At 44.3% G+C, this 22,341-nt stretch overlaps 1 protein-coding gene across 1 annotated transcript in view; it reads left to right on the forward strand.

Annotated features, from left to right (window-relative positions):
* SUPV3L1 (Suv3 like RNA helicase) overlaps positions 1-22,341 on the forward strand; it is a 1,188,002-nt gene that overhangs the window by 148,261 nt on the left and 1,017,400 nt on the right. Inside the window, exon 5 of the mRNA XM_069240523.1 lies at positions 5,612-5,780. Coding sequence (XP_069096624.1) covers positions 5,612-5,780 — 169 coding nt within the window. The remainder of the gene's footprint in view (positions 1-5,611; positions 5,781-22,341) is intronic.

Raw genomic sequence — 22,341 nt, forward strand, 5'->3', positions numbered from 1 at the left:
ATAAATCTCACCGCAATTTCAGCTTATCTGCAAATTACGCACTCAACTTCACTATTTAGGATCCCAGTCATAAAAGCTTTTATGGAGGGCCTAAAAAGAATTATCCTACCAAGAACACCACCAGTTCCTTCGTGGAACCTCAACATTGTTTTAACACGGCTCATGGGTCCACCGTTTGAACCCAAGCACATTTAACATGGAAAGTAGCATTTCTAATTGCCATCACATCTCTAAGAAGAGTAAGTGAAATACAGGCATTTACCATACAAGAACCCTTTATTCAGATACACAAGCATAAAGTAGTCTTACAAACAAATCCTAAGTTCTTACCAAAAGTCATATCACCGATCCACTTAAATCAAACAGTAGAACTACCAGTGTTCTTTCCAGAACCAGATTCTGTAGCTGAAAGAGCACTACATACATTAGACATCAAAAGAGCATTAATGTACTACATTGACAGAACAAAACATATTCGAAAAACAAAACAACTATTCGTTGCTTTCCAAAATCCTCATACAGGGAATCCAATATCCAAACAAGGCATTGCCAGATGGATAGTTGAATGCATTCAAACCTGTTATCTCAAAGCAAAAAGAGAACTGCCTATCACACCATAGGCACACTCCACTAGAAAGAAAGGTGCTACCATGGCCTTTCTAGGAAACATTCCAATGACTGAAATATGTAAGGCTGCCACATGGTCTACGCCTCATACGTTCACCAACCATTACTGTGTTGATGGGTTACCAACACAACAAGCCACAGTAGGACAAGCAGTACTACGAACTTTATTTCAAACAACTCCAACTCCTACAGGCAGAGCCACCGCTTTTGGGGGGATAACTGCTTAATAGTCTATGCAAAGCATGTGTATCTGCAGCTACACAAGCCATCGAACGGAAAATGCCACTTACCCAGTGTACATCTGTTCGTGGCATGATACGCTGCAGATTCACATGCGCCCACCCGCCTCCCCGGGAGTCTGTAGCCGTTTGAAGTTGATCTTGAACATTTGTAAATTTGTAAATATATCGCTTTAAACCACATAATATACATACATTTTTACTCCATTGCATGGGCACTATTACTATAATACACAACTCCTACCTCACCCTCTGCGGGGAAAACAATCTAAGATGGAGTGGACGCCCATGCGCAATGGAGCCGAAAGGGGAAGAGTCCCTCGATCTCGTGACTCGAAAAGACTTCTTGGAAGAAAAACAACTTGTAACACTCCGAGCCCAACACTAGATGGCGGGATGTGCATATATATGTGTATATATATATATATATATATGTGTATATGTATATATATATATATATGTATATATGTGTGTGTATATATATATATATATATGTATATAAATCACTTTTGTGGTTTCCCTGGGGGCTGCGATCGGCCCCCAGGAAAACCAGACCCACATATAAAAGTGATCTATATATATATATATATATATATTTGCCACCAGTTGTCGTGCAGTTGCAGCTTGCGTCTTCAAAGCAATGCAGATATTTCAACTGACGCATTTCAACTGTAGCTTTTAGGCAGCAATAAAAAAAGTCAAGTAAGTATTGTGATTATGTTTCTGCTACAAAAGGATCAGACTTTTGTCTAGTGGCAGTTTTAGTGCCACAAAGAAGCGCAGAAGGTTTATATGCTTACTGCAAAGAGCAAATCTGTATTTTATGTAAATAGCTGAGTACATTAGTAAAGTCAGCCTTTACCTGCGCTACAATACAAGTTAAATGTATGTGCGGGGTGGAGGGCGGCTATGGAGAAATGAAGGGCACTTTTGCTGGGTGGTAATGAGGGAATCCGAGGAGGAGGGAGTGGGAGCACCAATAATGATTGTTGGACTGGGCGCAGGGGGTGCTAAAGACTGTGACGAATGGTATGTGACATGGTGTTTTTTGAGTGTCTTGAAAGAACATGCTGATTGAGGGAAGGAGCGCAGGTAAGGTGGCCTCTACTGTTGCACGTATCTCACACACACCATCGAATTTGTGACTGTCTACGTAGGCTAGTGTTTTCGAGCAACAGTTTAGCCAATAGCGGGGATGGCATCTTGATGGATGACTGTTGCCGTCACTCGGGTAATAGAGGACAGCTCTGACATAGGATCAGAGACTGAGACATCAGATACTGAGACAGCATCTGAGGGATAGGACAATGGTGCAGACTCTGGGACTGATTTTTCAGTCTGAGGAGTCCCATTCGATAACTCCTCTTCCAGTAAATTATGAGGGAGGTGATGAGGACAGTCCTGCTGTCCCTTCGCAAGCACAGTCTGTGCACCGGGGTAAGAGTGGGTTAGCCCAACCTAGAGAGCAGGTGAATGCGGCGGCAAGCAGAGAGAGAGAGAGTGCTCTCTTGGGAGCTCCCCAATTTAGTTCAGCCCCAAATTCCACCGCCCAAATAGTATTGTGGATACATCAAAATTATCTATCACAAAACAAACTGGTTTTGAAAGGCAGGCACCTGTTTTTTTGGTCCTGGGTTCGGCAAACATACTAAACCCAAACATTTCTGGAAACTAGACATTCGGGGGGAGTCCACAGAGGTGTGACTTGTGTGGATTCCCCAAAGTTTTCTTACCCAGAATACCCTGCAAAGCTGAAATGTTGAATAAAAACTCTATTTTTCTCGCATTTCTGTCTCACAAACTACAGGAATATGCTGGGATCCACAAAATTCCTACCACCCAGTGATTACTCACCTGTCCTGATAAAAACACTACCCAACTTGAGTGCCTACACCTAGTGCCTGGGTCAGGTATGGATCACCCCAGGGTCAACAGCTGCCTCATGTAAGGACCAACATTGACCGTTGTGTGATCTATTCGTGTCGCGGGCACCAGGCCTACCCACACAAGTGAGGACTTAGGGGAACGCTGGGTGGAAGGAAATTTGTGGCTCCTCTCAGATTACCGAACTTTCTGTCACCGAAATGTGAGGAAAAAGTGTTTTTTTTTTTTTAGCCACATTTTGAAGTTTGCAAAGGATTCTGGGTAACAGAACCTGGTCAGAGCCCCCACAAGTCGCCCCATCTTGGGTTCCCTAGGTGCCGGCTGAGCTAGAGACCAAAATCCACAGCTAGGCACTTTGCAAAAAACACATCAGATTTCAATGTAAAAATGTGATGTGTCCATGTTGCGTTTCCTGTCGTGAGCATTAGGCCAACCCACGCAAGTGAGGTACAATTTTTATTGGGAGACTTGGGGGAAACACAGAATAGACGAACAAGTGTTATTGCCCCTTGTCTTTTTCTACATTTTTTCCTTCCAAATGTAAGACAGTGTGTAAAAAAGACGTCTATTTGAGAAATGGCCTGTAATTCACATGCTAGTATGGGCACCCCGGAATTCAGAGATGTGCAAATAACCACTGCTTCTCAACACCTTATCTTATGCCAATTTTGGAAGTACAAAGTTTTTCTTGATACCTATTTTTCACTCTTTATATTTCAGCAAATGAATTGCTGTATACTCGGTATAGAATGAAAACCCATTGCAAGGTACACCTCATTTATTGGCTCTGGGTACGTAGGGATCTTGATGAACCTACAAGCCCTATATATCCTCTCAACCGGAAGAGTCCAGCATACGTAACGGTATATTGCTTTAAAAAATCCGACATTGGCAGGAAAAGGTTACAGAGTAAAACGTGGAGAAAAATGGCTGGGTTTTTCAGCTCACTTTCAATATTTTTTTATTTCAGCTGTTATTTTCTGTACGAAAACCTTGTAGGATCTACACAAATGACCCCTTGCTGAATTCAGAATTTTGTCTACTTTTAAGAAATGTTTAGCTTTCCGGGATCCAGCATTGGTTTCACACCCATTCTTGTCACTAACTGGAAGGAGGCTGAAAGCTCCAAAAATTGTAAAAATGTGGTATGTCCCAGTAAAATGCAAAAATTGTGTTGAAAAATGTGGTTTTCTGATTCAAGTCTGCCCGTTCCTGAAAGGTGGGAAGATGGTGATTTTAGCACCAGAAACCCTTTGTTGATGCCATTTTCAGGGAAAAAACCACAAGCCTTCTCCGGCAGCCCTTTTTTCCCATTTTATTTTTTTAAAACGACATTTTCACTGTATTTTGGCTAATTTCTTGGTCTCCTCCAGGGGAAACCTCAAACTCTGGGTACCATTAGAATCCCTAGGATGTTGGGGAAAAAAGGACGCAAATTTGGCATGGATAGCTTATGTGGACAAAAAGTTATGAAGGCCTAAGCGCGAACTACCCCAAATAGCCAAAAAAGGGCTCAGCACTTTTGGGGGTGGGGGGGAGGTCCAGCAGCTAAGAGGTTAACTGGTTTCCCACCGTAGGGATCCCTGCACCAGCAGCGTTATTCTCCCCCCCCCCCCCCCCCCAATAGTCAGCAACACAGCACTGCATCACTTCCATCACCCTTGAAGGAGAGCCTTTTAATTACCTTTTTTTTTTTGTAATAAACTTTTCTTCGTAGAAGGATAATTTACAGTGTGATGTGTTTGAAAAGAGAGGAGAAGAAAACAGATAACTGTCTGCCATGATGGAAAGTCATTTATAACAAGAGATCAAGAACAAACCTGAGTTATATATAAAGGTGACTTTTATCAATTTGCACCCCTTTGGGTTACCAACAGGCTGTCATCCTCCAGGCAGTATGTTGTTTTATTTAGACAGGGTCATCTAATCTTTGATGGGCTGTATTGCTGGACCTGTGCCAAAGAGTCAGGTCACAGGCCTGGGCTTTCCACGGGCTTATGAGAGTTGACTGGCCAGGAGCGGCACATCGCTTTGATGTCCTGAGCCGGGGGAAGTTAGTGGATGTTTGAATCAATTGAATCAATAACCTATGCCAAAATAAACAAAAGGAGCATAGGAATGAGATAACTGCAAGTCAGGACTGAGGGCAAAGGATGAAGGATATTGAGCCAGTGCCGACACTAAAATCCTGTTTCCCCAGCTCCAAAGTCGTCAGCTTTGGCTGTTATGCCACATCCTCTCCTTTGGCTTTCTTGCAGATATCAGATTCAGATAAACATGTTTACATTGCTGGTATTAATTATTTTTTTGCACCTGGACGCTTGCATTTAAATCCACCCCCTCCTGCTCCATTCCTCTTTCTTCTTTTCCCATCTGCCACCCCGTCCCTGGTATTCACTCCTCCCAACCCTTCTCCCCATTTCTTCTCTCCCTTTTCACCCCTGTTTCTTTTCTTCCCTCCCACCTGTGTCCCTGTTTCTTCTACCTCCGTCCCAACAAACAAAAGGAAAAAAGAAAACGCTATGAAGCCGCCAGCGCTTACCTTATCAGTCTTGTAATCCATCCCCACCCACCCTCCTGTTCACCACCTACACTCGATTGACAAAGCCAATAGCTCGACCATAGGTGAGACCTACTGGTTTTGCCAGTGCTTGTTTGGGATGTATCCTGCGTGGTTTGTATGGACCATTTGTCATTGGTGAATGACAGTCTAGAAGATTTGTTTTTTCTATGTTTTTCTCTTTCTTTTTTTTATGTTGTCTGACTTTTAGTGTGTGGTACACCACAAACTAGAGCATTGGAAGAGACCACTCTTTAACTGTAACTACCTTTGACTTTATTTTATTATTGTTATCGTTTAGGTATGCTGAAGCTAGAGGTATTCAACGAAAAATTGTATTTCATGCTGGACCTACAAACAGTGGAAAAACCTACCATGCCATAAAAAGGTATTTGGCAGCAAAATCAGGAGTATATTGTGGTCCATTAAAACTGCTTGCACATGAAATCTTCCAGAAAAGTAATGATGCTGTAAGTATAATGCTAGTCTACAATTAACTTGGTCTTTTCAGTTTTACACATCTGGATGGGATGTTGTTACCCACAAAAGTATTAGATCATTCTGTTGTCCATAATACATTTCTGTAAAACAGGGTACTAACAAAGTTGGACTTGTAAACTCTACATGAAAAAATCTACTTTAAAATGAGGATACAAAGTATTGCATATGTAGTATTAATGGTTCATAAAATCCGTAGTTAAGGGGCTCAAAGGAACCCCACTACAGGGAGGTAGTGGGAGACCTTTAACCCCTTCGCTGCCAGGCTTTTTCCCCTCAATGTGCCAAGCCTTTTTTGGGCTATTTGTGGCTTAGGCCACATAACCTTTTCTCCACATAAACTACTCATGCCAAATCTGCGTCCTTTTTTCCCCCCAACATCCTAGGGATTCTAGAGGTACCCAGACTTTGTGGGTTGCCCTGAAGGAGACCAAGAAACGAGCCAAAATACAGCGAAAAGTTCTATGTTTTTTTTTTTAAAAAAAAGGAAAAAAAGGGCTGCAGAAGAAGGCTTGTGGTTTTCCCCCTGAAAATGGCATCAGCAAAGGGTTTGCGGTGCTACAATCACAATCTTCCCAGCTTTCAGGAACAGGCAGACTTGAATTTGAAAACACAATTTTGACATTTTACTGGGACATACTCCATTTTTACTATTTTTTGTGCTTTCAGCCTCCTTCCAGTTAGTGACAGAAATGGGTGTGAAACCAATGCTGGATCCCAGAAAGCTAAGCATTTCCGAAAAGTAGACAACATTCTGAATTCAGCAATGGGTCATTTGTGTAGATCCTACAAGTGTTTCCTACAGAAAATAACAGCTGAAAAAAATTAATATTGAAATTGCGGCAAAAAAACAGCCATTTTTCTCCACGTTTTACTCTAACTTTTTCCTGCAATGTCAGATTTTTGAAAGCAATATATTGTTACGTCTGCCGGACTCTTCTGGTTGCGGGGTATTAGGGCTAGTAGGTTCATCAAGAACCCTAGGTACCCAGAGACAATAAATGAGCTGCACATTGCAATGGGTTTTCAATCTATACCAGGTATACAGCAATTAGTTTGCTGAAATATAAAAAGTGAAAAATAGGTATCAAGAAAACCTTTGTATTTCCAAAATGGGCACAAGATAAGATCTTGAGAAGCAGTGGTTATTTGCACATCTCTGAATTCCAGGGTGCCCATACTAACTGAATTACAGGGCACTTCTCAAATAGATGTCTTTTTTACACACTGTCTTACATTTGGAAGGACAAAATTTAGAGAAAGACAAGGGGCAATAACACTTGTTTTGCTATTTTGTGTTCCCTCAAGTCGCCCGATACAAATGGTACCTCACTTGCGTGGGTAGGCCTAATGCTTGCGACAGGAAACACAACATTGACACATCACATTTTTACATTGAAATCTGACATTTTTTTTGCAAAGTGCTTACCTGTAGATTTTAGCCTCTAGCTCAGCCGGCACCTAGGGGAACCTACCAAACCTGCGCATTTTTTAAAACAAGACATCTAGGGGAATCCAAGATGGGGTAACGTGTGGGTTTTTGACCCGGTTCTGATACCCAGAATCCTTTGCAAACCTCACAATGTGGCCAAAAAAACACTTTTTCCTCGCATTTCAGTGACAGAAAGTTCAGGAATCTGAAAGGAGCCTCAAATTTCCTTCCACCTAGCGTTCCCCCAAGTCTCCCGATAAAAATGGTACCTCACTTGTGTGATTAGGCCTAGTGCCCGCAACAGGAAATGCCCCAAAACACAACGTGGACACATCACATTTTCCCAAAGAAATCAGAGCTGTTTTTTTTTTTTGCAAAGTGCCTTGCTGTTGATTTTGGCCTCTAGCTCAGCCGGCACCTAGCGAAACCTAGCAAACCTGCAAATTTTTTGAAACTAGACACCTAGGGGAATCCAAGATGGGGTGACTTGTCAGGCTCTGACTAGGTTCTGTTACCCAGAATCCTTTGCAAACCTTAAAATGTGGCCACAAAAACACTTTTTCCTCTCATTTCGGTGACAGAAAGTTCTGAAATCTGAGAGGAGCTACAAATTTCCTTCCATCCAGCGTTCCCCAAAGTCTCCCGATAAAAATGATACCTCACTTGTGTGGATGGCTGAGGTGCCTGCAACAGAAAAATTCCAAAACCCTGTAGAGATTGAGGAGATAGCACAGTGATTTGATAAGCACATATTTTTCTTTTATACATCTTTTAGGCTGACTCTGCTTTGGGGACCCACACAAGTGTGGTATCATTATACTTGAGAGACTGAGGGGAATGCTGGGTGATAGGAAATTTGTGCTGCAGCGGTGATCCTACAAAGAAAAGTGAGGAAAATATGCTTTTTTAAGCAAATTTTGAGGTTTGCCTAGAAGTCTGGGTAAGTAAATTTTGGGGGATCCAGGCAAGCCACGACTCCTTGGTGTGTCTATTTTTAACCAAAAACATAGGTGCACCCTTCCTTCCCTCCCCTCCCCCCCCGAAACACAGGTAGTTTTGCAATAGATCATTTTGATGTGTCCACGTACTTCTGTGATGTTCCAAATACTAAAATTGTGAAAGGAAACACACTTAGGTTATGTTAAAAAGACCCCTCACCCACCAACCAAGTTGGTGGCATGCTTCATCATCTGGATCCCACCCGAGACATCTAGCGTGTCACAGGTGTGCTGTGACGCCTGATTACAGCGGAGCAGGTTTTGTCATTTTTACCACACATACTAGTTTGATTTGGCTCGAGGGTGAGTGATGGTTCAGTAGATCAAATTTTATTAACAAGAGATTTCCCCAAAATAAAATGCACTGTTAATAACTGAAAGTCCAAAAAAACTGAACCAATGACTCGCAGCTCGTGAGCTGCAAAGCCACGACAAGGCACCAACCGCTTTACAATCCATTCACACACAACATGTACAAGACCATTCACGCCGCCAGCCACGGGCCCAGCACATTACAACACTTGCATTGACAGACAGTGCCACTCAAGGGCCCATCACTTACATACAGCAGTCACACCAGCTGATGGGAGTGTGTGGACTGGCTTTTGGCTGGCATTGTGTTGCAGTAGCCAACAGCAAGTCAATATTTACACCGCCAGCCACACACAAGGGTATTTTTTTTTATTTTATTTTAAACAAAGAAACCACTAATTAGAAATAGCTACAAAACTACAAACACAAAAGCTCTAACTAAGTACATGACAGAAATTCCAACCATGAAACTGGACACATGAATATATAAAGCAGGCAGTTTACACTCATGGTAGTTCCCTGTAATTCTTCTGGGTGTGGTAATTCCTAAAACAGCTACCCACACACAGCCCAGGTTTTGAAGGACAATCTGGGCAGTACATTTGAGTCTCCCTCCGGATACCTCTTCGAGCACAGACTCTTAATTTCTTAGCTGGAAAGTCTTTTTTAAGGCGTGGGAGGAATGTGCTCAGTAAAGTGGCGATCTTTCAATCTAGTCACATCCTCCACCACTGCTTCTCTAAGAACTCTTGCCTGTTCCACCACAATAAGGCTCTCTATCACTGACTCCTGAAATTTCACAAATGTCATCTTTGACTCTGGAGACCTATCCTTGAACACAATAAAAGCATTAAAAGTTGCCAAGTGGAACAGGTGAATTGCTAACTTCTTATACCAAACATAAGACTTACGAATAGCAGTATAAGGTTCCAACCTCTGATCAACTCAATCTACACCTCCCGTGTGCTTATTATAATCTAATATGCACACAGGTTTGCGCACTTAAGCAACCTGGCCCCAACAGTCACGGGGAAAGGACTCTCACCATGGATGGTACTTAGCATGTAGACATCCCTCCTGTCTGAAAATTTCAAAGCTAGCAGCTCATCATTCCGCAAGGCACTGCACTGTCAAGTTTTTTTACAGACAAGCTCCCTTGGCTAGCCTTTCCGGTTACACAAAATTGTGCCACAAGTAACAGTGTCCACTCTAAACAATTCCTTGAACAACTGCACTCCAGTGTAGGAGTTATCCACATACAAATGGTGACCTCTGTTAAACAGTCGCCTACCAAGTTCCCATACAAATTTCTCAGTAACTCCAAAAGTGGGTGGACCCCCGGGGGGGTTCAATACTGGAATCTCTACCAGTGTAGACCCGGAAATTATACACACACATATCCTGTACTACTTTCACACAGCATATACAATTTAATTCCATATCGTGCCCTCTTGCTAGGAATGTACTGCCTAAAAACCAAACAACCCTTGAAGATTACCAAAGACTCGTCCACAGCTATTTCTTTGCCTGGAACATAGACCTCTGAAAACCGATCTACAAAATCATCAAGGACAGGCCTAATGTTAAAAAGACGGTCAGAATCAGGGTGAACTAGTGGCAAGGCTAAAGCATTGTCATCAAAATGCAGCGTCCTAAGAAGAAGCCAATACCGATTACGACTCATGGTCTCAGGAAATATAGCCGTTGCCATCAAGTGACTAGTAGACCAATAAGAAGCCAGTGACTGTTTCCTTATCAACCCCATCAAAAGAGTCAAACCCAAAAACATTTTCATCTCCTGCAGATTTGTGGGAATCCACTGGGTAGCTATAGAGTGTAGCCTAAGTCTAGCAGCGTTGTCCCTCAAATACTGCTCCGCATACAAATTAGTCTGCTCAACAGTCTCTTCCAAAAACACATCATCCATAAATAACTCAAAGAAATTGACAGGCAAAAAGTTCTCCGTATTGACTCTACACCCCGGGAGACCAGTAAAGGCAGACAACTCTGGCTCCTCCATGTTTGGGGCAACCCAGAGTTCAGGTCTTCCAACGGGAAACCTTTCAGCCCCAGGTTGCTGCATTAATGGCACATCATTGTCCTCCTCTAAAACAGGCCCTTCATCTGTATTGAGAGTGGCTTCCTCATCAGAAGATTGCTCTCCGACAGAAACTTTACTGCCAGAATCTCTCACTTCCTCCTCTGCCTCAGATGCAGAGTCTGTCTCATAATCATGATCAGACAATGACTCAAAAAGCATACCAACCACCTGCTGAGCGGTCATCCTGCGGCTAGCCATGATCCTTCCTACGAAAAGTAACTGGACAAATGCACCACCAACAACCAGCACTGTGTAAGATTAGTAATAAACAAAGTGTGGCGTTATACAAAGAGTTATGTACTGAAAAACGCTACTGCTCACTTGCGGGAAAAACCTACTCACCAGCAACTACTCTGCACAGACACAGCAATCACCAATGATATCCCACAAAAAGAAAGAAAGAAAAGCAACATAGAAATAAGACAACACAAATATCATTGTGCACAAATCTAAGGACAATTTCACACACAATCCTGCATTTAGTACACCACCTACAAACATGTCATTCATGCATGGCAACAATACTCCCTTGGAGTAAATTGTTTTTACCTACATAAAACATACAACTATGCAAACCACAGGTCAACCACCGCCAAAACCACAAGGAGCCACAGCAAAAAAAAAGTAAAAGCTTTGAACTAGAACAAAAAGGAGAAAAAACACAAATGCAAATACTTCGCCAGTTGACAAACACCCCACCATCAAGCATTTAGAAATTGGTGCCTAAGTTGATTGTGTCCCCCCATAGGGGCAGATGGGCCTATTAAAAATAGGCCTATCTCCCCCAAAGGGGGCAGAAAATACCTTTAGTAGTGTGTCCCCATGGGAAGCAACCCTTGCCCAAGGGGCCACTGCTCAAACAACAAAAAAACACACACACACACACATGCACTATCCCTGGTGCCTGAGTGGCTTCTGCCCTCCTTGGGGGCGATGGACATAAAAAAGCAAATCGGCCGATCATCCCCCCAAGGGGGGCGGAAATGGGCAACAGTTCTATGCCCCCCTTGGGGGGAAGGGCAACCATTGCCCATGGGGGCGCTCCCCCACAGAAATACACAAATAAAAAAAATCCCTGGCATTCCAGTGAGCAACCTAAAAATAATAGGCCGCTCTGCCCCCAAAGGGGGCAGAAATGGCAATAAATAATATGCCTCTCTAAGGGGAGCGATCCTTGCCCAAGGGGCCGCCCCCCCATCCAATAAACACACATACATTATCCCTGGTGCCTAAGTGGCTTCTGCCCCCAAGGGGGGGCAGAAATGGCCATAAATAATATGCCTCCCTAAGGGGAGTGACCCTTGCCCAAGGGGCCGCCCCCCCCCCCCCCAAACAAATACACACACACATTATCCCTGGTGCCTAAGTGGCTTCTGTCCCGAAGGGGGGAAGAAATGGCCAACAGTTCTATACACCCCTTGGGGGGGGGGAGTGGGGGGGGTGGCAACCCATGCTCAAGAGCCCCCCCAACATAAATACACAAAATCCCTGGCTTCCAGTGGTTTCTGCCCCCCATTGGGGCAGATCAGCCTAAAAATAATAGGCCGCTAAAATATGTCCCCCTCAGGGGAGTGACCCTTGCCCAAGGGGCCGTTACCCCCCCCCCATCCTATAACCACACACACACATTATTCCTCATGCCTTCGTGGCTTCTGCCCCCCTTAGGGGCAGTTGGGCCTAAAAAGATATGCTGATCTGCCCCCAAGGGGGGCAGAAATGGCCAACAGTTGTATGCCCCCCTTGGGAGGGGCGACCCTTGCACAAGGGGGCGCCCCCCACAGAAATAAACAAATAGAAAACATCCATGGGGTTCCAGTGGTTTCTGCCCCCCTTGGGGGCAGATCAGCCTAAAAATAATAGGCCGATCTGTCCCCAAGGGGGGCAGAAATGGCCATAAAATATATGCCCCCAAAGGGGAGCGATCCTTGCCTAAGGGGCTGCTCCCCGACAAACACACAGCACAGGAAAAGAAAAAAAAGAAAATCCCTGATGTCTCTTGTGGGCATTCCTGCTGCCGTATTGCATCAAGGAATGCTCAAAGAGACATCGGGGGGAAAAGAAAACCCTTTCCTTTCCCCTGATGCCTCTTTGTGTGAAATCCCCCACCCGCTGGAGGAGAAACGTACCTGTTTCTCTGTGTTCGTGCTGGAAGCAAATGGCTTCCAGCAGGACCGGCACCCTTTAATGATGTCCGTGCGCGATCGCGTGCTGACGTCATTGGGAGGGTGGGTTGGGGGAGGAAGGGGAAGAGCTTCCCCTTCCATCCCTTCCTTGGGGGCGGGGGGGTGGGAGGGAAGCCCACAAAGGGAGCGCTAGCGCTCCCTCAGAGCTCATGTGCTAGAGGACGTATTGGTTACATCCTCGGCACAGGAGCACTGTGCCGGCAAACGTAACCCTTACGTCCCCGGCACAGAAGCGGTTTAGTGAATTGACCGAAGGGATACACTCTCCCTAATGTTACAATACAAAGTCAAACCTTGGGTATCCCTTGCCTGTCTTGAGAAAGTCCTATCCCTGTGAATGCCAGGTCAATAAAGAAAAATACATTGTTTTCTTTTTTAAGAAGCCCCTCGCCCACTCTAGTAATGGCATGCTTCATCATAGGGGTCTCATCTTGCTCCCTAAAAGACTGGTTCGGCTCGACCGTGAACATCCTAACAAAGGCCCTGGACCTGAGAGGCCATAGAAAAGGGGCTGAAACATGTTGACGGTCACCTTAGGGTCATAGGACCATTATATCCTAAACCATCTTCGACATACGTTTTAATCCACACCAACCCAGATCACTAATAAAGGGATACAAACAACATCTCATCTCACATAAACAACACATTCACATTAACTCTGGGTGTCAACACAAGGTCTGAGCATTACATTCAAGCAGACCTTTACTTGGGTGAGGCTGGTAGTCACCACACTCTTCCTATGTTCAGTATGCCTCTATGACTGCTTAATATATGTGTCCCATAACACAAATAGTGTCTTGTGTCAGCTGGAAGGAGCACTGAGTGTGCTCCTTCACACTACACGGCCAGGCTCCGCGTTTTACAACTTAGAAAATTGCCTAAGCTATAGCATACCCACATGATTGTCCTGCACGCTAGACCTAAAGTATCAGAATATCAGATTTCAAGCAACAGGGTGGATGCTCATCTGTGTTAACATGCAGAGGACATTCCTGTCCCAACAATCAGTATTTCTGTTTTCTCTCCATTATTTGTTGTGCTTGTAATGTTCAAAATAATAAGTCCTAGAATGCAGTTCAAAATTTAGTAAATGACTCAAATCACATCAAATCAAGCTTTATTTTGGTTTTTCAAAAACCATATAAGCGACACCTTAAAAACAGTTATGTACAATTATGAAATCAAAACATAATATGCAAAACAATACAAATGTGATCCTCTAATATAACATTTTTTAATAGTGTAGCTAAAAGTCATAAGCACATATAAAAGGACTAAAAACATCAGAGGGTAGACGCGAAAACATATACTACCCAGAAAGGAAAGACAATAGTAAAATATTTAAAATCAACAGGTCTCATATGGCTATAAATATAAAATCTACCTCTCAATCATTCATAAAATGTATTAGTTTCCTTTGTCTAAGAATAGCCCATAAACATGTAGCCATGATGTTGCAAATGTATTTGGTTGGCAGGGACTGTAAGAACACATAAGCTGGTCGACATTGTACCATGTCCATAGATATCGATAATGGCAGCAAAATTGTCTTTCTTGGCAAGTTGTACAGTGTACAGAATAAAACCATATGAAAAGTACTTTGCTCAGTAACAATAGGCCTCGACCAGTCATTTGTGGTTAGAAAGCTCACCAAATGGTGAAAAAAGTCTTGCCTGAACCTGGTTAAAACAAATCTATGCTGTTCATTGCTTGCCTCCTTTAAGTATAGCTGCATGCCAAGTGAGGTTAAAAATCAACTGATTTTTAACAACACTTCACTTAAGCAGTTCAGCAGATAGACTTTGTTCTTCTAAGTGTGAAAGACACTCTTTTTTCAGGTGTTTTCTTGTAACAGCTTGTAGAGTTTCTGGTTTGTAATAATAATCTTGATGACCCAGATCGCTCATAAAGTTTTTTTTATATAACCCAACCATTGTACTCTTCCTACTTGGGAGGACCTAAGGTAATCCTCTATAATCTCTTGTTTCAGCTTGGTGTACTCATACGTCCATATCTTGTGCCATAGCAGGATCGGTTGTATTTTGACTAGGTTTGAGATGAGCGGACCCCTAGTTCGGAGTGACGTACATGTGATGGGCTATCTCGGTGGGAGAGAGAGAAGATACTGTAGTGAATCCTAGTTTGTTTTAATGGGGTACAGGAGTTAGCTTTGGCTTGGAGACTTGTACCCCCGTCACCCAGTGACTTTTACCCTACTTAGCTTGCTCTGTTTTAGCGCATTAATTTAATTAATTCTTTTAAGATGGCTGCCTTGTTTTGATTTAGGTCCTGGTTTTGATTTGCATTATCAGTGCCACCGCGCTAAGGCGTCAAGATCAGGTGACAAATACAAGCAAACTGCAGGTGTTCACTTTAGGTACTTTCCCTCTTCATGCTTTTGAGGGAATTGTTTATTTTAATGAACGTCCCAAGCACGCCTTGTTATCACTCAGTCAATTAATCAGGAATTTGTAAAGCGCACTTACTCACCCGTGAGGGTCTCAGGGCACCGAGGAGGTGGGAAAAGGAGGGAGAGGTGTTGCTACTGCTTGAACAGCCAGGTCTTGAGAAGTTTCCTGAAGGTAAGGAGTTCTTTGGTCTGACCCAGGTGGGTGGGAAGGGTGTTCCACAGTTTTGGGACAGAGGTGCGAGAACGATCTATCACCGGTTGTAGTTCTGCGGAAGCGTGGGACGGTTGCGAGGTCGGTGGACGGAGATGCCGGGTCAGGGTGTAGGAGAGCCGTCTGTTCAGGTATTCTGGTCCCGTGTTGTGCAGTGCTTTGTTAGCATGGGTGAGGAGTTTGAAGGTGATTCTCTTGTTGACTGGGAGCCAGTGTGGGATTGTGAGGTGGTCTGTGATGTGGCAGTGGCCGGGGATGTCCAGGATGAGGCGTGCAAAGGTGTTCTGGGTGGATTGCAGCCTCTTCTGGAGTTTGGCTGTGGTTTCTGCATTGCGGTAGTCCAGTTTGCTGCTTACGAGGGCTTGGGTGACTGTTCTTCTGGTTTCGGTGGGTATCCATTTGTAGATCTTTCGGAGCATTCAGAGGGTGTTGAAGCAGGAGGAGGACATGGCGTTGACTTGCTGGGTCATGAATAATGAGGAGTCCAAGATGAATCCTGGGCTTTGTGCGTGGTCGGTGGAAGTCGGAGCAGCTCCGAGAGTGGCAGGCCACCAGGAGTCATTCCCTGCGGAGGGGGTGGAGTCGAAGATGAGGACTTCCGTCTTGTTGTAATTGAGTTTGAGGCAGCTGCGCTTCATCCTTTTGGCGATGACCTTCATTCCTTCATGGAGGTTGGTCTTGGCAGAGTCCTTGTATTGCCAGAGTATTGTTCGGGAACAAACCTACGTCAGGGGACCAAGTAGATCTGTATAAATACTCCTCACTTTATCAGATAGTTAGAGGGATTCCGACTAGATGCCATTTCTGCTATTGATGCTGCACGTCGCCTTGACACTGACCCAGTCTTCATGTTCCTGGTGGGGGTCCTTGTATTAATGACTCTTGTCTTTACCATTCTGTTTGTTGCGCTGTTCATTATCTTAATCATTGCAGCGCATGCAACTTATCGCGGGTTGCAGTTTTACAAAAATAAAACCTATTGAAACTTTCTGCATCTTCTTCATTGCCTGAGTGTGATTGAGTGTTAACGTGAGACGGGTAATCTCCGTTTAACCACGACGCTCCCTGAAATGTCACACTTTTGAGTTCATACGTAATGGCTGCCACAAATCACCTTTGACTGTTTTGGGTTTTTGGTGAGGTACTGCTTGTTGCTTTTTGTTGTGGGATTGGCATAGTCGCCTACAAACATGAGTACTGTCATCCTTAAACCAGCAGTCTTGCCTAGAGCAAGAGTCCAACTACAACAATATTTCAAGGCATTCTTTAGCAGCTGTAGGGAGTCATGAGGTACGGGCCCCCAAAGGCCTGTCCCATCCATGGCCGTTTATCTACATTTTGCCTTGTACACTTGTAGGAAAATGGCTCCCTGTTGTAGTTAGCCCCCATTTTTTGCCTGATATTGATGCTGACTTGACTAAGAAGTGTGCTGGGAACCTGCTAACCAGGCCCCAGCACCAGTGTTCTTTCACAAAAAAATGTACCGTTGTTTCCACAATTGGCACACCCCTGGCACACAGATATGTCCCTTGTAAAAGGTACCAGTGGTACCAAGGGCCCTGTGACCAGCAAGGTCCCTAAGGGATGCAGCATGTGTTGTGCCACCCTAAGGGACCCCTCACCTAACACCTGGACACTGCCATTGCAGATTGTGTGTGTGTTGGTGTGGACGAAAAGGCAAAGTCAACATGGCATCCCCCCCAGGATGCCATGCACACAAAATACTGCCTGTGGCATAGGTAAGTCACCCCTCTAGCAGGCCTTAAAGCCCTAAGGCAGGGTGCACTATACCACAGGTGAGGGCATAGCTGCATGAGCAATATGCCCCTACAGTGTCTAAGTCTATTCTTAGACATTGTAAGTGCAGTGTGGCTATATTAAGCATATATGGTCTGGGAGTTTGTCAAAAACTAACTCCACAGTTCCATAATGGACACTCTGAACACTGGGAAGTTTGGTATCCAACTTCTCAGAATAATAACCCCACACTGATGCCCCCTGTATTTTACCCAATCCTTCAATTCAGGACTGACTGGTCTGTGCCAGCCTGCCACTGAGATGAGTTTCTGACCCCCTGGGGTGAGAGCCTTTGTGCTCTACAGGGCCAGAAACAAAGCCTGCACCGGGTGGAGGTGCATCCCCCCCCCCCCCCTTTGCAGGAACTCACCTAGCATTAAGCCTCAAAGGCTCAGGCTTTGTGTTACAATGCCCCAGGGCACTGCAGCTAGTGGAGGTGCCCGCCCCCCAGACACAGCCCCCACTTTTGGCGGCAAGTTCGGAGGAGATAATGAGAAAAACAAGGAGGAGTCACCCTTGTTATGCCATTAATTGTGTTTGACCACTGACTTTGTGTTTCACCACTGCGCATATTAGTTGTTCAATGTTCACCAGTAGCACATTAAATGTTGTATTCAGTTTAGCTGCCTATTGGCTTTAACGTGGCATTAGACATTACATTTTGTATTCACTTTAGCTGCCAATGGGGTTTATCGTGGAGTTAGACATTGCAGTTGAGACATTGCAGATGAGCTCTGTTTTTCCACATGGTAGACAAAGCTGTGTTTTTCATATTTTGTTCACACCGAACCCTAGCGTGATAAGAGAGCGTTTATTTTGTGTTTTCCTCTCTACTTAGACTTGGCCACTCTCCAGCTTGTCCTTTTCCAGCTGTGATTAGAGGAAAGGGCCTGTTAGCAGACTTTTTCATTATAAGGGGTGTCCCTGGGCAGCAGCGAGGGGGATATTTTCCAAGACTTCAGTCAGGAGCAGACGTCAGCTGCCTGACCTCCCGTATGGGTGGAAAATCTCTTTCTCGCAGGTGAACAGGAGTCATCAACTTAAAGGCATGAGAAAGATGAAGAGCAGTGCCCTACGGTGATGAATTTTGACTTTTATTCTTTGCTTTGAAGTTATGCTATAATATAATCACATGTATTTGCTGTGTACATTGCAATTGAGAAGTACTTTGATATATTTTCCTTTCATTGCTGTGACTACTTTTAAACGTGTGCTTCCAACCTACTAATCTCATCTATCAGGAACCTCGTGGTGAAGTAATAATAATAAATATCTTCTTTAAACTAAGAAGTTTTGTCAGCTCGGTCATAAGATAAGTGAAACCAAAACAACCCTCCAGCCAGGACAGCCCCTAAGGTGTCCTAAGCTGAGGTGACCATCCTGTTTAAGGATGTTTCCACCTCCCCACAGGAAGGAGTCACAAAGAGGGTGTAGCCACCCTCAAGGACAGTAGCCATTGGCTATGGCCCCTAGACCTAAACACACCCCTAACCCTGAACCCAGGAAACCACAAATCTGCAACCTGAAACAAGAAGAAGAACTGCTGACCTGAAAGCCCCGCAGAGATGACGGAGACGACAACTAACTTGGTCTCAGCCCTACCAGCCTGTCTCCAGACTCCGAGAACCTGCACTGCGACGCATCCAGCGGGACCAGCGACCTCTGAGGACTCAAAGGACTGACCTGAACCTAAAGGACCAGGAAACGCCAGAGGACAGCGGCTCTGTCCAAAACTACAACAAAGAAACCTTCTTTAAAGAGACTCCAGCCTCACCCCGGAAGCGTGAGTCTTCACACTCTGCACCTGCACCCAGCTTGTGTCCAGAAGAACCATCACCACAGAGAGGACCCTCAGGCGACTCAATCGACGTGGGCAACCTGAGTCGACCTCCCTGCACCCCCATAGCGCCAACTGCAGAGAGGATCCAGAGGCTCCCCCTGATCGCGACTGCCTGGTAACAAAGGAACCCCACGCCTCGAAGAAGCACTGCACCCTCTGCCCCCAGGACTGAGAGGAACCAACCACAGGTGCAGGAGTGACCAGCAGGAGGCCCTCATCCTAACCCAGTTGGTGGCTGGCTTGACAAGCCCCCCTGTGCCCTGCCTGCATTGTCAGAGTGACCCGGGGGTCCCTCCATTGATTTCAACACAAAACCTGACGCCTTGTTCACACACTGCACCCGGCTGCCCCTGTGCCACTGAGGGTGTATTTTGTGTGCCTGTTTGGGACCCCCTCAGTGCTCTACAAAACCCCCCTGGTCTGTTCCACGAGGACGCAGGTACTTACCTGCTAGCAGACTGGAACCGGAGCACCCCTCTTCTCCATAGGCGCTTATGTTATTGCCCTAATTTGACCTCTACACCTGACCGGCACTTTGTTGCTGGTTCTGGGTGTTTGGGGTTGACTTGAACCCCCAACGGTGGGCTGCCTATTTCCAGAAGACTGAACTTGTAAGTGCCTTACTTACCTGAGGAACTAACTGTTTTGCTTTCATTAAGGACCGAGCTGAAAACAATCTCTCAAATGCACTTCTTAGTTTAAAGAAGACATTTATTATTACTTCACCACGAGGTTCCTGAGAGAAGAGATTAGTAGGTTGGAGGCACACATTTAAAAGTAGTCACAGCAATGACAGGAAAATATATCAAAGTGATTCTCAGTTGCAATGTACACAGCAAATATATGTGATTATATTATAGCATAACTTCAAAGCAAAGAATAAAAGTCAAAATTCATCACCTTAGGGCCTATCACTGCTCTTCATCTTTCTCATGCCTGCAAGTTGATGACTCCTGTTCAACTGTGAGAAAGAGATTTTCCACCCAAACGGGAGGTCAGGCAGCTGATGTCCGCTCCTGACTGAAGTCTCTGAAAATTCCCCCTCGCTGCTGCCCAGGGACACCCCCTTATAATGAAAAATCCTGCTAACAGGCCCTTTCCTCTAATAGTTCAAACATGCTGGCTACTGTAAATCACAGTTGGAAAAGAACAAGTTGGAGAGTGGCCAAGTCGCCAAAGCTCGCCCCTTCCCAAGGCTGGTTAGAGAGGAAAAAACACAAAATATACGCTCCCTTATCACGCTAGGGTTTGGTGAGTACAAAATAAGAAAAACACAGTTTGGTCTACCATGTGGAAAAACACAGCTCATCTGCAATGTCTCAACTGCAATGTCTAACGCCACGATAAAGCCCATAGGCAGCTAAACTGAATACAAAATGTAAAGCCAATAGGCAGCTAACCTAAATACAAAATGTAATGTCTAATGCCACGTTAATGCCAATAGGCAGCTAAACTAAATACAACATGTAATGTGTTACTGGTGAACATTGAACAACTAATATGCACAGTGGTGAAACACAAAGTCAGTGGTCAAACACAATTAATGGCATAACATATCCACCGTCTGACCAATGACTTTTGTTTACATTTCTCTTATTTCAAAAACAAAAAAAACAAAAACATTATAGGCAAATTAGATTTGAATGATTAAAGCAATCACTGTAAAGCAATGGAAGTGGATTAACATATTGATCTCATAACCTTTCAAATCAGATACACCTACAATGAAAAGACTGAAACTTATATACTCTGATTGATTGGGATAATAACTGATTGAATAGTGTCTCCAAAATAGCAAATTGATGTAGCATGAGTTCTACTCATGTAAAGGTACACGGTCCACCTGAAAGGTTTGCTGGAATGTAAGTGAAAGTCCGGTTTCCACACGAAAAAACAGACAGTTAACTGGCAATGTTGCTTAGTTCCAGTCGAAGAATGTAATCAAACAAGTTAACAAACTTTATATTGATCCTATTTAGAACTTGAACCTTAGGCGCCATTTGCGCAAAATGGATCCATGGGTTTGTACTTTAATCAATCAGGTTCAGGTTGGGGGTGCGGTCCCTCCCCCGACCCCACACGCAAACACCCGAAGTGAGACCACACAGCACACTCATGGTCAGTGGCGAGTCGTAGTAGGATCTGCAAAAGAAAAAAGTATGGCTTTTCTTGTTAATAACATTTGTCATCTGAGATGTGCCCTGCTTTCTTTTTTCCTTGTTTTATAATCAGTAGGATGTTATTGGGGCCCTTTGTTATGATTTCTGCATGTTCTGGAGGGTCATTTGGGGATTCAGCCCACACCTTAGCACTGAGGTTTTTATCTGCTGCACCACAGCTTCCCTTTCCTTGCACTGTCAGAAGGGCTGTGGCAGACTCCTTCCTTACCAAACCTTCATTCACTGCACTTATGACAAGTTGGGCAATTCTGTCTCCAATCTGTATCAATAAATAAGATTCTCTTCTAGTTATCAGAATAACTTTGATTTCGACTTGGTAAACTGCAGCAACCACTCCCCCTAAAACCTGATCAATTTGCCTCATCTGTCCTGGTAACGTTCCTCTCCCCAACTGATCTTTGACTGTTTGTGGGACAGATCTCTGTTGTGTGTGCTGACAAATAGGACATTGCAAAATCACAGTTTTTATCAAATATAGGGGAATGTGCATTTCTCTAATCTCTGCCCACCTGTAAGTGGCTTTTTCTCCCAGATGTCCAGAATTCTGGGTTGACACTTCTGTCTTTGCACTTTTCTCTTTAACATCTGCAAGGGAATTGAACCAGCGTTCTAATGAGTCAATGGGACAATGAGCATCCATGGCTATGCTCTGTTTTAACATTTCAAATGGTGCACTCAATTTCACTAGTGACTCTTTTGCCTGTGGTACCTTCTGCACTCTCTCCTCATCCTGTAAAGGGGCTTGTGACACCTGTGCATGTAGGGCTGTAGTGCCTGTAGGTCCTACTTGAGCCCTGTTTTGTATGTACCAAATCCATAATATGATACTAGCCTCTTGTGCCTGTCCTATACTGTGAGATTTAGGTGAACTCATCACCCACTGCATGATTGATATTTCAGGTTTCAGAATTACATTATCATTTAATGACATTTGCTCAGTATTCACTAGAGCCCAATAACAAGTCAAAAACAGTTTTTCAAAAGGAGTACAGCGCTCCACAAAGTCAGATAGTTTTCTAATCCAAAGCTCCAGGGGCACCCTTGTCCTCCCCTGTTTCTGCCACAT

Source organism: Pleurodeles waltl, chromosome 6, assembly GCF_031143425.1.
Source record: "Pleurodeles waltl isolate 20211129_DDA chromosome 6, aPleWal1.hap1.20221129, whole genome shotgun sequence".
NCBI classification, from domain to species: Eukaryota; Metazoa; Chordata; class Amphibia; order Caudata; family Salamandridae; genus Pleurodeles; species Pleurodeles waltl.